General features: G+C 39.7%; 1 protein-coding gene and 1 non-coding gene across 2 annotated transcripts in view; both read right to left on the minus strand.

Annotated features, from left to right (window-relative positions):
* Nucleotides 1-431: 431 nt before the first annotated feature.
* LOC150108030 (uncharacterized) overlaps nucleotides 432-12,935 on the minus strand; it is a 60,699-nt gene continuing 48,195 nt past the window's right edge. The window contains exon 2 of the mRNA XM_090415846.1: nucleotides 432-534. Within this exon, the coding sequence (XP_090271972.1) occupies nucleotides 432-534 (103 nt within the window). The remainder of the gene's footprint in view (nucleotides 535-12,935) is intronic.
* On the minus strand, nucleotides 2,593-2,809 carry LOC150108031 (small nucleolar RNA U3). The gene has a single exon (XR_016548159.1). It is a non-coding gene; the product is annotated as a small nucleolar RNA U3 (small nucleolar RNA).

Consider the following 12,935-nt stretch of genomic DNA (forward strand, 5'->3'; position numbering starts at 1 on the left):
CAAGTATAAACACACCAGTTTCTTCCAGTTCTGCGACTTGTTCATTAATAAGATTTGTCTTGTTACTTTGTCATTATACATTTATTGAATTACCTCCCAGTAATTGTGTAGCTTGAATGCTGTAAGCAGATCAATCTCTTTTATTTTTTCATGACCAAAATGATATGGCTTCCACAAGTAATGATGTAGTCATTTATTGGACCTAATCTAGAAGTATAAAGAAAGTATTCTTCTTTTGAATTAAGATCGTGGCTATTTACTTCTTCAGATCAGAATATTAAAATTTAAAAAAAAAATAAAGCAGATAAAAAAAAAATGAAATATCAAACATGATCTTATTCCCTGCATAAATCATTACAATAAATATACATACAGAATTATTCACTGACATAAGCTTCAAGAAACAAATACCACACATATTGCAAATGATATCAGATAGCACTGTCCACACTCATATGGGATGACAATAAAGATGGTGAGAGTGTCTCTGCACTTGCAAGAGGAGGATAGTTCTTACGAGACTGAAATGGATATCTGAATAAAGAAAAAAATTTTCATTGCCTTTGCATGTCAAAGAACCTATGGCATACAGTTTATGTATACAAACATATGCAAAAATCTCTACACACAAAAAATAAATATTAGCATAACAGATGTTCTAAAAGATAAATCATATAATATATTAATATATATAATGTGTAAATATAAATAAACTTTTATATATATAAATATAAATTACTACTACTAAAACAAGTTTTAGTAGTAGTAATAAAGCAAAATTACAACAGAAGGTGAGGAATGCAACTCAAATGCTAAAACAGAACTAATGAATTCGCATCACTTCACAAAGTTTGGGTGAACAGAATAAGCATGATATGATTTTAAACGTGCAATAACTTGAATAAAGTACATCCAACATTTCTTGTAAAGATACAGACAAATTTGCAGGCTCGGAAAAATTTAAACAGGCCCTAAGAAAATGTTTTAATGCCGATATCTCCACCCCAGAAGTATAGTTGGCAACCCCAGCCAGTGGCGTACTCAGGATTTAATCTTGGAGGGAGGGGGAGTTGAGTAGACTATTTGAGAATACACACTACACATTGAATACGACCTATGACTGATTATCTGCAGTGATCAGCAATACATGATACCTGGCTCGGGCAGCCAGAGCACTACTTCGTTCGCCTTGCGTTCACAGTGGCCGTGATTCCGAGAGCTATAGGGTATTCCCACTTTATGTGACCGCTAATTCATAAGTAGTATAGAAATAGAAAACACGACAACGTAAATATAAAAATGAATTTTAATTAGGAAAAGATTTTTGGAAATTTTTCGAGTATATTTCTTTTTCTTTTGGAGAGGGCCAGGGCCTCTTGGCCCTCCCCCTGGGTGTGCCACTGACCCCAGCTATGAGGTCACTAAACTTACTTCTAGTTATACACTACATTCAGTCAGAACATGCTACTAAATATCGTGTGGTTAATATAGCACATTATATGCAGTGTGTGGCTTTGAGTACTGCCCTCATATTTGAAGTATCCTGTTTTAAAGGTCAATGGATTTTGACGAGGATAATTTCATCTACTCTTAAAACACAAATTAAATACTAAACTATCAAAATATTTAAAATAAACCAAATCGGCAAATCAATTCAGATTACTTTAGTGAATATAAAAGATTTAAATCGATTAAACGCAAAAACATGTGGGGAAAAAAATACCTAGAACAAATTTTATAAATTTACTCAAAGGTCAATAAATTTATACCACTGACTTGAGAGCAAGGATAATCGTCATCTCAAAATTTCTTTGAATGGTTTTAACAATACGAAATTAATGAAATGCGATCAGTTATGGCATGCATGCGTAAAGTTTTAAGTCCATACCATGGGCGTCCAGAGAGGGGACAAACGGAGCACTCCCCACCCCAAGAATCTAGTTGTGAAAAAAAAAATAATTAAATAAAAATTTATTGATGTAATTATTTGTCTCCAAGCTTTCCCATCCTGGAAAATTTTCTGCAGAAGCCCATGATCACTACTACTACTTTCCGTAATTTGTATGATGGTAATATTCCGTGATATGGAAGGGTATCTACGCGTCCTATTGTATGGAAGTGAAATCTGCACAATAACAATTAAAAAATATAAACATAAAAAAGAATGAAAACAGAAAGATTACCAAAACAAGCTTTAAATGACAAACTATTAGGGCGGGTGGGGGGAACAGGACGTCATCTTAAGAGAATCGACGATCACTTCTAAGGCCGAAACAGGCCACTCTAGGCCTAAATCCTTGACAAGTATGGTAATATCAGTGCGCAGACAATATCCATTATTATTAAACAACTATATATTCATTTTATAAATAAATTTTGTTAATATTAGTGTTTGGATATGATGAAAATATTAAACACTAATATTAACAAAAAGTGTTAATTACATGCTAATAATGGAAACAACAAATAATTCTCGCTATTTTAAAAAAATAATATAATAATATAAATGTAGTTTATACAAAATGCAAAAGGTTACATACATTTGGAACGCGTTCCATTCGCAAATAACTAATTTTTTTTAATTAAAAAAAAACCACTCAGAACGAGTTTCCTCCCTCCACTTCCTCTAAAAAGAGGTAGCAGAACGGTCATCCACGGCTAAGATCGCCACCGAAAAAGTAGCAACCCAAGCCCTCGTCGCGCTCAGGAAGAAACCCCACAGCTCCTCATCGTGGTTGAGTTTGCTGCGAGTTTCAGAGTCCGAACTCGCTAACCACACTACAGAAATGATCCTGTGAAGTATGATCTTAAAGTCACTTCACTTACTTGATCTAATCTATTTAGCTTATGAAACCTATATTATGGTGTGTCAATGAAAATAATTATAATATAATGTATATTTTTCTTTACACAATTGTAGAAGAAAATACATATATATTCTTGAAAGAAACTATCCTTTAAAGAAATATATATGTATGAAATTTAAAATAATAACAAAATAGCATAACATAAACTAATGAAGTATAACAGTATCGTAATAATATCGTTAACTTAGTTGTACCATGTGGCGCCATCTATGAATATTTCAAGGAATCATTATATTATTATTAATAATCAGTTTTATTTTATTTTCTATTGCGTTTATTTTTTAATATTATTTCTATACATGAGATTTTGTAATAAGTTTGTTTGAAATATTAACATTTCACGGATTAAAACTGATTACACCCTTTTTTGTGAAATCAAGCGCTCCTCTGTTTCGCTGCAGTACGTTTTGAAGAAATTATAGCAATTCAATCCAGAAGACAATCAAGATACAGAATGGTATAATAGAGTGAATTTGCCGCTTTGTACTAATAATATAAATAATATAAAGATGAAATAATGTGCATTGTAATGGATATTTAAAAATCATATCTTCTAGATCGCTTCTCTGCCTTTTGGCTGAGATCAAAGAGCAAAGAACGTAAACAGAGCGCTCCAGTGAAAGAGTCAATCAGAGTAGCCGTTGAGCGACGCTTATTTTCTACACGTGGCCCGTAGGGTTACCGGAACTCTAAGCGTCGAGCGACGGTGAATGCAAACCCCAGACCGGGACAAAGTTAAAACACTTGGCGGTGGGATTAGGGTTAGGCCCTCCCTCCTCCAATGACGTCAGCAAGAATGACGAGGGACTTGACCGTACGGTTCACCCTAAAGAAGAGTGTTGACCCAGCAGCCCTTGCAGAGGCGCTGATTAGTGTAGTCGGAGTCGAGCACATCCGCAACACCAACTGCTGGGACTTCTATAAAGGACTATATGAGGTAACCCTCAAATATCATGTCACCAAAGACAAATTAATAGAAAAAGGCATTAACCTGGATGGAGAACTTTTTCATCCAACCTCCCTAAAGAATGACAATGTGAAGTACGTGTACTTAAAGAGGCTCCCTGCAGAGATCTCCGACGAGACCCTTAAAGCCGTTTTTCAGCAGTACGGGACCGTCGAAGCAGTGCACAGGTCACATTTAGAAAAATATCCAAACATCGAACTTGGAGACAAGATTTACGTAAAGATAAAAATGACGAAAACAATCCCCAACTTCATAATCATACAAGGATAGAGTGTCATGGCCAGCTACTCGGGCATGACTAGACTCTGCAGTCGTTGCCGCCTCAGCGGTCACACAGCGAAAGACTATCCTAAGAATAAATGTGGGAATTGTGGCACCATTGGCCATTCCCAACCATCATGCACAGCGCCTTGCAGCCAGTGCGGGGAGAAGGACCACATTAGGTATCAATGTGGGAAAGGCAGCCCGACATTATCGTCGGAGGAGTTCCCTCCTCTCCCCAACAAAGAACTACCTACAGAACATACAAACTCTATCCAGGAAACTTCACAACCATCAGAACAGAGAAAAGCAACTGATAATTCCCAAACAGTAACATCGGAAAATACCCCGAACCAATCATCGTTTAAGTGGTTGTCGGATAACGAAGATACCCAAAGTGGAGGCGAAATGATCTCCGAAGATACAACTGAAGAAACCCCAAAGAAAACAACCAAAAGACCAGGAAGCATAAAAGAAGGGTTAGGAAAGAAAACCAAACAGGATGAGTGCACGACCTCTGAGGATTCAGAAGAGGAAGACGCTCAGGAGGACATGGCTTTTCCTTTAACAGTAAACCGCTTCGGCGAGATTAAGAATGTTGTTGATATCAGAGGATCACCCTATATTTGCACTAAAGACACGGAGACCCTTGGCTTCAGATGGGGAGAAACAACTTTCCCAAACATTAAAAAAATAACAAAAAATAAATTAAAAATAATTCCTTAACTTACCAATGCAGGCGCAGCAGAGATCCTCAAGGCAATTAATGTACTAGCCAACCTAGACCATGAAGAGCTAGTGGGAAAACTTATGGCGTCACAAATGCAACAGGTGGAAGAACTTAGCTCCGCCCCCCCCCTTAGGAAGAAACACCCTGCTAATGTGGTTTGGCCATTTTCAGTCAAGCCCATACTTACTCGTAAAATTAAAGTTAACTTATGCCAATGAAGTAAATTACCGAGGCAATTACTAGATAACCATTGCTAGGAACAAATAGCTGGTTCACTGCAACCTAGAGGGAAGGTTTCTCCTTCCCTCTAAAGCAGAGTAAGGCAAATTAATAGTTTAGAAGTTTACCCTTCCAAAGTCGGGTTTTTTAACCCGCAACAGAAATGATGATGGGTAACACCGTGTACACTCTTAAAGTAATCGGTACTCGACCGATCTGTTCTTAACCGTTAATATCGGTACGAATCCCATCGGGGTTCACGATATTCAATCGGAAATTTACAGATCTTCCTAAACCTCGGACCGGGGCAATAATAAACACTTGGTGGTGGGAGTAGTTAGGCCCCCCTTGCCAGCTATGGCCAATATTTTGCCGCGCACGCGGACTCTCGGCATCAAGACTGACTCCGATCTGAGACCCCGACTTTTGGCCAAGGCCCTCATTGACAGCGTCGGTGCGGACCAGATTTTCAGATTCACTCCCTTTGGTGATGGCAGATACCAAGTTGTAGTTAGGAGTGCTGAGACTAGAGACAAATTACTTGAAGGCTTTCAATGTAATGGAAAGGAAATTGTTCCATTTATGGTGGGGAGCATTATCAAAATGCTTAAAATCCCCAGATTCTCCTTGGAGTATATACAAAGTGACGAAAAAGTCATCCGTGAAGTGTTCAGAAAATGGGGCGTTGTACGCAACATACAAGTCCTGAACGATGCAGACAACCCTCAATGGAAGTCGGGCGAGGTCATTATCTCCCTCGAGATGAAAACGCCTGTTCCCAACTTTGTTGCTATCGGATCCGCCAGAGTAATGATTAACTACCCTGGCCTAAAAAAACAGTCTTTCCGATGTGGTGCCTTCACTCACCTTGGGGCAGACTGTCCTAGAGTTAAGTGCAAAAACTGCCTCCAAGCAGGCCACAATCAAGAAAAATGTGAGGTAGCTTGCCTGAAATGCGGGGTCATTGACCACAAAGTGGACGCATGCCCATCAAGAACCCTGGCAGAGAGGATGGGAGGTGCAATCACACCTGCAACTGCACCAAGCAATGGAAATAGCACAGCACAGGAAGCTTCTCCACCTTTAAAGGCCACTCCTGATGCTACAGAAAGCCATCCCTCCACCTCTAAGACAACCAAGAAAAACCGTAAGGGAAAAAAATTTTCCACAACAGAAACGAGCAGTAAAAACCACACAGAAGAAACAGTCGATATAACTTCAGTAGAAGAAAGAGAAGCTACAAATACTGATATAGATATAGCCAAGGAAGAAGAAAAGATGGAGGCAGATACCAACACTTCCAAGCGGCCATTAAGCCCACAAGAAGAAGAGTTGATAACACCAAAAACAGCTAAAGTATCTGAGACCGCCCACCCAGAAGTTCCTCATGCAAAAGCAGGGGAGACTCTAAACCATCTTATTAGAGGTATCCCTGGGGTGGCGGATAAAATCAAAGAAGCGATGGCAAAATTAGGAGAACCTGAACTCCTCCTTACAGGGAAGCATGGACCTGATGTTGTCAGTGCAAAATGGGGTGACCTTTTCGTGGATGACATCAGCAAAATCAGCCCTGATCAAGTAGAGGTTGCTATGGATTTAGATGAGGAGGCAGTTTCGGCGTTTTTTATAGCTCTCTGCAAACTGGACATGGTCAAGGGAAGTGAAGTGGCCAAGGGAATATTAACAGCCCACAACAAAAGAAAGACACAGTAACCACTTTGTGGGTTTTCTGTACTCAGCTTCACTGGTTTTTAGCTCTCACAGGTGGGGGAAGGACCTGAGAACCCGAGCGGCGAAGGCTTACAGCAAGGCGGTGCAGTTCCTTGTGAGCTGCATCACTCGGGCCAGATCCTTCCTCCACCTCTAAATTTAGTTTTCCATTCCTTTGGCTAACTTATGTTACACTTTCTGTTTGTTACATGTTTTCCTTTTCAGGATTTTTCCTTTTTCTAAAGTGAAAAATCAACGACCGTTTTAGAAACGCCCCTGGGGGGCAAACAGCTAAAACAGGTCAACTGAGGCTTCTTTAACCTACTCTACCACTATGCACTCTATCTTTATTTCCTCTCCTACTATCTGCTGAATATCTTACTCTACAGGCCAATGATGAAGTTTGTTGAACTCACAAAATATATATAAAAATCATTATAGATAAATGACGTAATATACTAAAGATATTTAACCATTATAAATTATCACTATCTTATTACTATATATTAACATTGATGTATAATTAAACATATCATTTTACTTGACGTTTATGAATTAAAATAAAATTAAGAAGAAAAAAAACATTAAAATAAAACCTGCATATGTCCATAGATCACAGGATCACATTGGAATACATTCTTGTTATTCCAGCATAAGATTTATTGCTCGATTAGAAAAGTGATTCTCATTTGGTACCAAACACTGCATAAAATATATTCTTCTATAAGTATAGAAGAATATAATCGTTTTATATCTTTTGTTTATTTTTGGAATACATTTTTGGAAATTTTTGAGGAAAGCCAACAACACGAATGAGCATGAAAATTTTAATGAAGCTATAAATAAATTACTTCGTTTTAGTTTCTACTCATTCTAGTTGCATACCGCCTAAAAAGAATAAAAACAGCAATGAAAGGTTGCCATTATACTAGAATAGCAGCCAATTCAAGTTGATTCCGAATGCTGGTTACTAGTGAAAAGAAAAAGAAAAAAAAAAAAAAAAAAGGCAGGGGACAATCTGAAATGCTTTTTTTTTTTTTTTTCATCTAGATCAAGAAAATTATTATTATTCATGACCTTAGAAATGCCTTGACAATGCATTTCTAATGATAACTGTACTAAAGATAATATTATACTATAATAGATAACCCGTTAATTTGATCGACAAGTAAACCCCATCTAGGGTTTTTTTTTTTTTTCGTTCAGAATCAGTGTACAAAAATACCATATGGATGGAATGGAACTAAAAAAAAAAAATCTGATATATTTGTAATATACAAAGCGAATATTCATAAGCCTAACAGAAGAAGTCTGTAGTATCGCAAATGTATGAGAAAGGAAAAATCAAAGAATAAAAACGAAAGAACAGCGTAACAGTACACCTACTTCAGTTTAGTGAACATGAATGAAGAGAGGGAAATGAAGTGGATTCTCTGCAGTACGTTATTTCATGTCAATCAACAATCAATTCGCGCCAAACAAATAGTGATATGCATCCTGCACGTGACTCTACTATGCTGATAAGTACAGTGTATACTTTATTTTTTGCATTTTTTTTTATTTGAATTCGCTTTCCATCTACAGTGTTGTTCGGTCATATTGCAGAGCGAATGAGGTCGTATTGAGAGGCAATCGCTGTCCGTGCAAGATAACCAATGCTTTTTATTACCTATTGCGCTGTAACACTGAAAAACGTCTAATTCCTGCCTTGGTGACATCAAAAACCAAATAAAACGTAAACTGTCAGTAACACAAAACACGTATAGTAAAATAAAACACTCAGTGTTGTTGGTGATGATGGGCGATAGATGATGTTGATGATAGTTGTGTCGTAGTTGGAGAATTAAGTAGTAGCCGCGTTCTGCTGAGAGCAGGATTGCCTTGGGTCTTTTATGTTTGTGAGAGTCGTGTTCGCTGTAACTGGAAGCTTGTCTGATTAGTGGGTTGGGATGAGAGAGTGTGCCTTGCTGAAGAACGTTTCTATTTGATCGTGAAGGAGGGAGTGGATGTCTGGGGTTCCGGTTTCTCTATGGATCTGCATTTTTCTGACGAACCATGGGGCGTCTAGAATCACCCGTTTTGTATCCTCTGTGGTTTCAGGATGTTGGATTTGAATGTGTAATTCCATGCTGGGGATGCATATGTGATTGATTACTGGTAGTATTATCATCTGATATAGTAGCAGCTTGTTACGTGTGTCCAGTTTGCGGTTGATCGCGGGAGGGGATAGAGTTGGGCTATGGTTCTGGATGTCTTTGATGGCTGTTGAAATTGAGTTTTTGTCTAGCTATATTCCAAGGTATCTGGTTTCTATTTGCCAAGGTATCTTTTTTCCAAGGAGTTGAATGTCAACTTGGGTGAGGGCTTTGCTTCTGGTGAATAGTATAGCTGAGCATTTTTGAGGGTTTACTTCTGTCCTCCAGTCTGAGCACTATTTCTCTAGTGTTGTGATGGTGTCCTGGAGATGACTGATCGCCGGGTGTGGGTGGAGAGATCTTGTCATTATTGCAGCGTCGTCCGTGTATAGGGCTGCGATGGTTGTCCTTGGGTTCTGTGGGATGTTGACCAAGTAGATTGTGAAAAGTAAGGGAGCTAGCAGGGATCCCTGTGGTGGTACTGCCAGGATTTTGTGCCTAGTTGAGACTGTGCGTTTATTTTTATCTGCATGGATCTGCCGGTGAGGTATGATTTCATTAGCCAGATGAGGTTTGTTGGTATGTTAACCTGTATGAGTTTATAGATAATAAAGGCCTTGATGCCATACCTTTTCAAAGGCCTTGGCAACATCCAGGAATACCACAGCTGTGTGCAGGTTCCAGTTTTATCCCTGTGTGATGTGTTCCACTAGTTGGCGTATTTGTTGCGTCTTGCTGTGTTAACGTCGGAAGCCGAATTTTTCGTTCGGTACGATTCCTTGTTTGTCGAATTTTTCTTGCAGTCCTGAGAGGATGATTCTTTCGGCGATCTTTCCTAAGTTGAATAGCAGACTGATGGGACGGTAGCTTTGCAGGAATTGCAGATTGTTTCCTGGCTTTTTTTATTGGTATGATGTCGGCGGTTTTCTATGAGTTGGGAAGTGTTGTATCCTTAGTATTGCATTGGCTATGTTTACCAGGTGCACAATAGCCCTTCTAGGAAGCAATTTGATGATTCTGTTTGTAATGCCATCTGGGCCTGGAGCTTTTTTGTTGTTTAGATATTTTCTGATGTTGGTTATTTCCATTGGAGTAGTGGGGGTGATGCATTCTGGCTTGTCCGTGGTCAGCCTTAAGGTACGCTTGACCTGCTGGTGGATTTTATAAATGTGGGAATGATGTACTGCATAGTTTTTCTAGGTTGTCTGCTATTGCTTCCACTTTTCCTGTATCAGTGTGTGTGCAGTTCCATGTTCAGTTTACATGGGGGTGGAGTGGATTGCGTTTGGTGCAGGGGATCTTAAAAAATTTCCGAATTGTGTAATCATCTGGAGTGATGACAGTTTGTTTTCCCAGTCCTGATTCCAGTGGTTTTGAAGTACTTTTCTGACTTGATTGGTTAAGTTTTTCAGAGTTTTCTTGTCCTGTGGGGCTCGTGTGTTGTATCTTTCCCTGGCTTTGTTTTTTGTTCTGATTAGGTCCATGATGTTTTCTGGGAGCCGTCTAGTCAGGTGATTGGCTGTCGTTTTGGTGACTGCTTCTGATGCTTTTTTGATTTGTTTGTTAGATTGCTTACTGCTTCGTCTATTTCTTCTTTTTTGTGGATGATGAGTGCAGGGCCAATGTATTCTGGTAGGATTTTGGCTAGCTTGTCCCATGCTATGAAGGTGTGCAAACTGGTCTTGGCATGCAAGACCAGTTGGAGCAGGTCAAGTTTGAGCAGGATTGGGTTGTAGTCTGATGATAATTCATTGCTCATTTCTAGTTTGTACTGGTAACTGATGTTTCTGAAGATTGCTATATCGAGTACATCTGTTCTGCCATGGGGGCTGTAATGAGTGTATTCAGTGGGTCCTGCTACCACAACTGAGTTGAGTATTGTGTAGTATGTGGCCACTTCTGTTGTTGGTGGTACTGAACCAGGTTGTGTGCTTAGCGTTTTAAGTCTCCTGCTATGATGGTAGGGGGTCTGTGGTGCCAAGGACGGCATCCAGGTCTGCTGTCAGTAAAGGGTTGCTTGGTGAGTTATAGGCGGCATACATCTTGAGGCTTCCTGCGTTCTTTGTGTGGACTTCTATTCCTGTAATCACCAGGTTGGTGTTCTGTTGGTTGGGTGTGGCATTATGGTGGAGGTAGTATTTGATATAGATGGCAGTGCCTCTCCCTCTGGTGCCAGGTCTGTCCGTTTGGTACATGGTGTATCCTCTCACTTTTGGGTTGTCAGCATTATGTTGGGGTTGCATCTGAGTGCAAACTCTTGTAGTTCTAGTATCTTGCTAGTGAAGCCGTTGGCGTTCCAGGCAGCAATCAGGAGCGAATTGGATTTCACTTTAGTCTTGTTCATTGTTGAGTGCTGTCAGTATGGAATGGGTTCCCTGCAGGAATCTCGTTGTGGAGGATGGCGTTGGATTGGTTCTGCTGAATTCCTGCAGCAGAGTGGCTAGTGAGGCAGTCAGTATTGCTGTGATGTTGGAGCCTGTTTGGTTGCTGTGTATTATGTCCTTTGGGCAGGCTGCTTCTGCATAGGTTTTGGTGTTGGGTTGAGTCCTTTCCTGACTTTTTTTGGCTACGTTTTGTTGGTTTGATGGCTGGTCAGCCGGGATGCATCGAGTGGTCCTGAGGGGAGGAGGTTGGGTGGAACTTGTAGCCCGCGATTTTTGAGGTAGTGGTTGCATCCTTTGTAGGGTGGCATTACCCTGCTGATGCCGTCTTCCTGAGTGGTTCGGTTGTTATCTTAAGGCCGCAGAACGGCGGTTATCTCGTAGATTCGTCTTTGAGTGTTGTGGACCTCAACCAACACTAGTGGCATCGGTCGTTTGTCAGATCTGAGCATCCGGCTGATCTTGATTGGGGTTAAGCCCTGTTGTGAGAGGTCTGTTGTGATCTCCTCGTGAGTCATGCCTTCGGCTACCCCTCGGAGTACCACCTTGAGGTTTCTTTCACTGCTTAGGACAAAGGTGTGGTATTGAATCTTGGAGTTGTTCATTACTTTTATTCATAACTGGGGGACCTTTCGTCTTCGACTTCTTGTGCAGGTGTTTCTTCTTCTATTTGGTTGTCCACAGTTCTATGCCTTTTACTAGTGTGTTCTTCCAGGGGTCTGCCTGATTGGGAACTTTGGGTGGGGGAGGATCGCGTTGCTCCCCTCATTTGTCTTCCTCATCAATGCCTTCGGGATTCGTCTACTTTAGAGTGAAGGTTAAGGGAGCCCGGCCATTCATATTCCACCAGGGGGTGTGGGGGGGGATGGCTCGTAGAGTTTAATTTTTTCTGGCCAGTTATCGTTTAAATAGTTCCTAACCTTAGGAATTCCCTGTATATTTCTTCGAAATTACAGGGGGTTTTTCCATTGTCATGAAAGCTAATTTCTACTGCTACAAAATGGGTTGGGATTTACCTTAGATGTTTTCATTACAGTTCCTAGACACTTTTTCACAACACAGTAGTTAATCCAGATCGTTGAACACTAACTCAAAGTCTCTATACTATCTCAATAATCCTATTCTTCCTTTTCACTCGAACTAACTCCGTCAATCCCTCAATCATCCGATCACTAACTAATTTCCTCAATCACTCTCACTCATTCACTCATTAAGTAGTAGTGGAGAGGATGAGATGCATTTAGCGAAGAAGAGTAGTGTGCCCTCCCACGATGAGTCCTTGGACTCCCTGGAGGTGTCCCGTAATAATAATAATAATAATAATAATAATAAATTAATCAAATCTTATTAGTATATATTAGACATTAGACATTGTAATATAATGAAACATATCATTCATCATTTACTTGACGCTTAATAAAAAAACAACATTAAAATAAAGCCTGTATATCACAGGATCATATTGGAATATATAGTAGTTCCCTCTTATCCGTGGGTTTGCTATCCGGGGTCAATCCCGGTCCGAAGATATTAAATGGAAAATTCCGGAAATAAACAAGTTCTAATTCGGCAAATCGGTAATATCGGCAAAGTGAATATTAGATCCAACCTTATTTCAAAGCCGGATGTTTGTAGAAACTAAGAAAGTCTTGTAGGTTGAGCTGA

The sequence above is a fragment of the Typopeltis vanoorti genome, chromosome 3 (assembly GCF_054136105.1).
Source record: "Typopeltis vanoorti isolate ZY-2024b chromosome 3, IOZ_Tvanoo_1.0, whole genome shotgun sequence".
NCBI classification, from domain to species: Eukaryota; Metazoa; Arthropoda; class Arachnida; order Uropygi; family Thelyphonidae; genus Typopeltis; species Typopeltis vanoorti.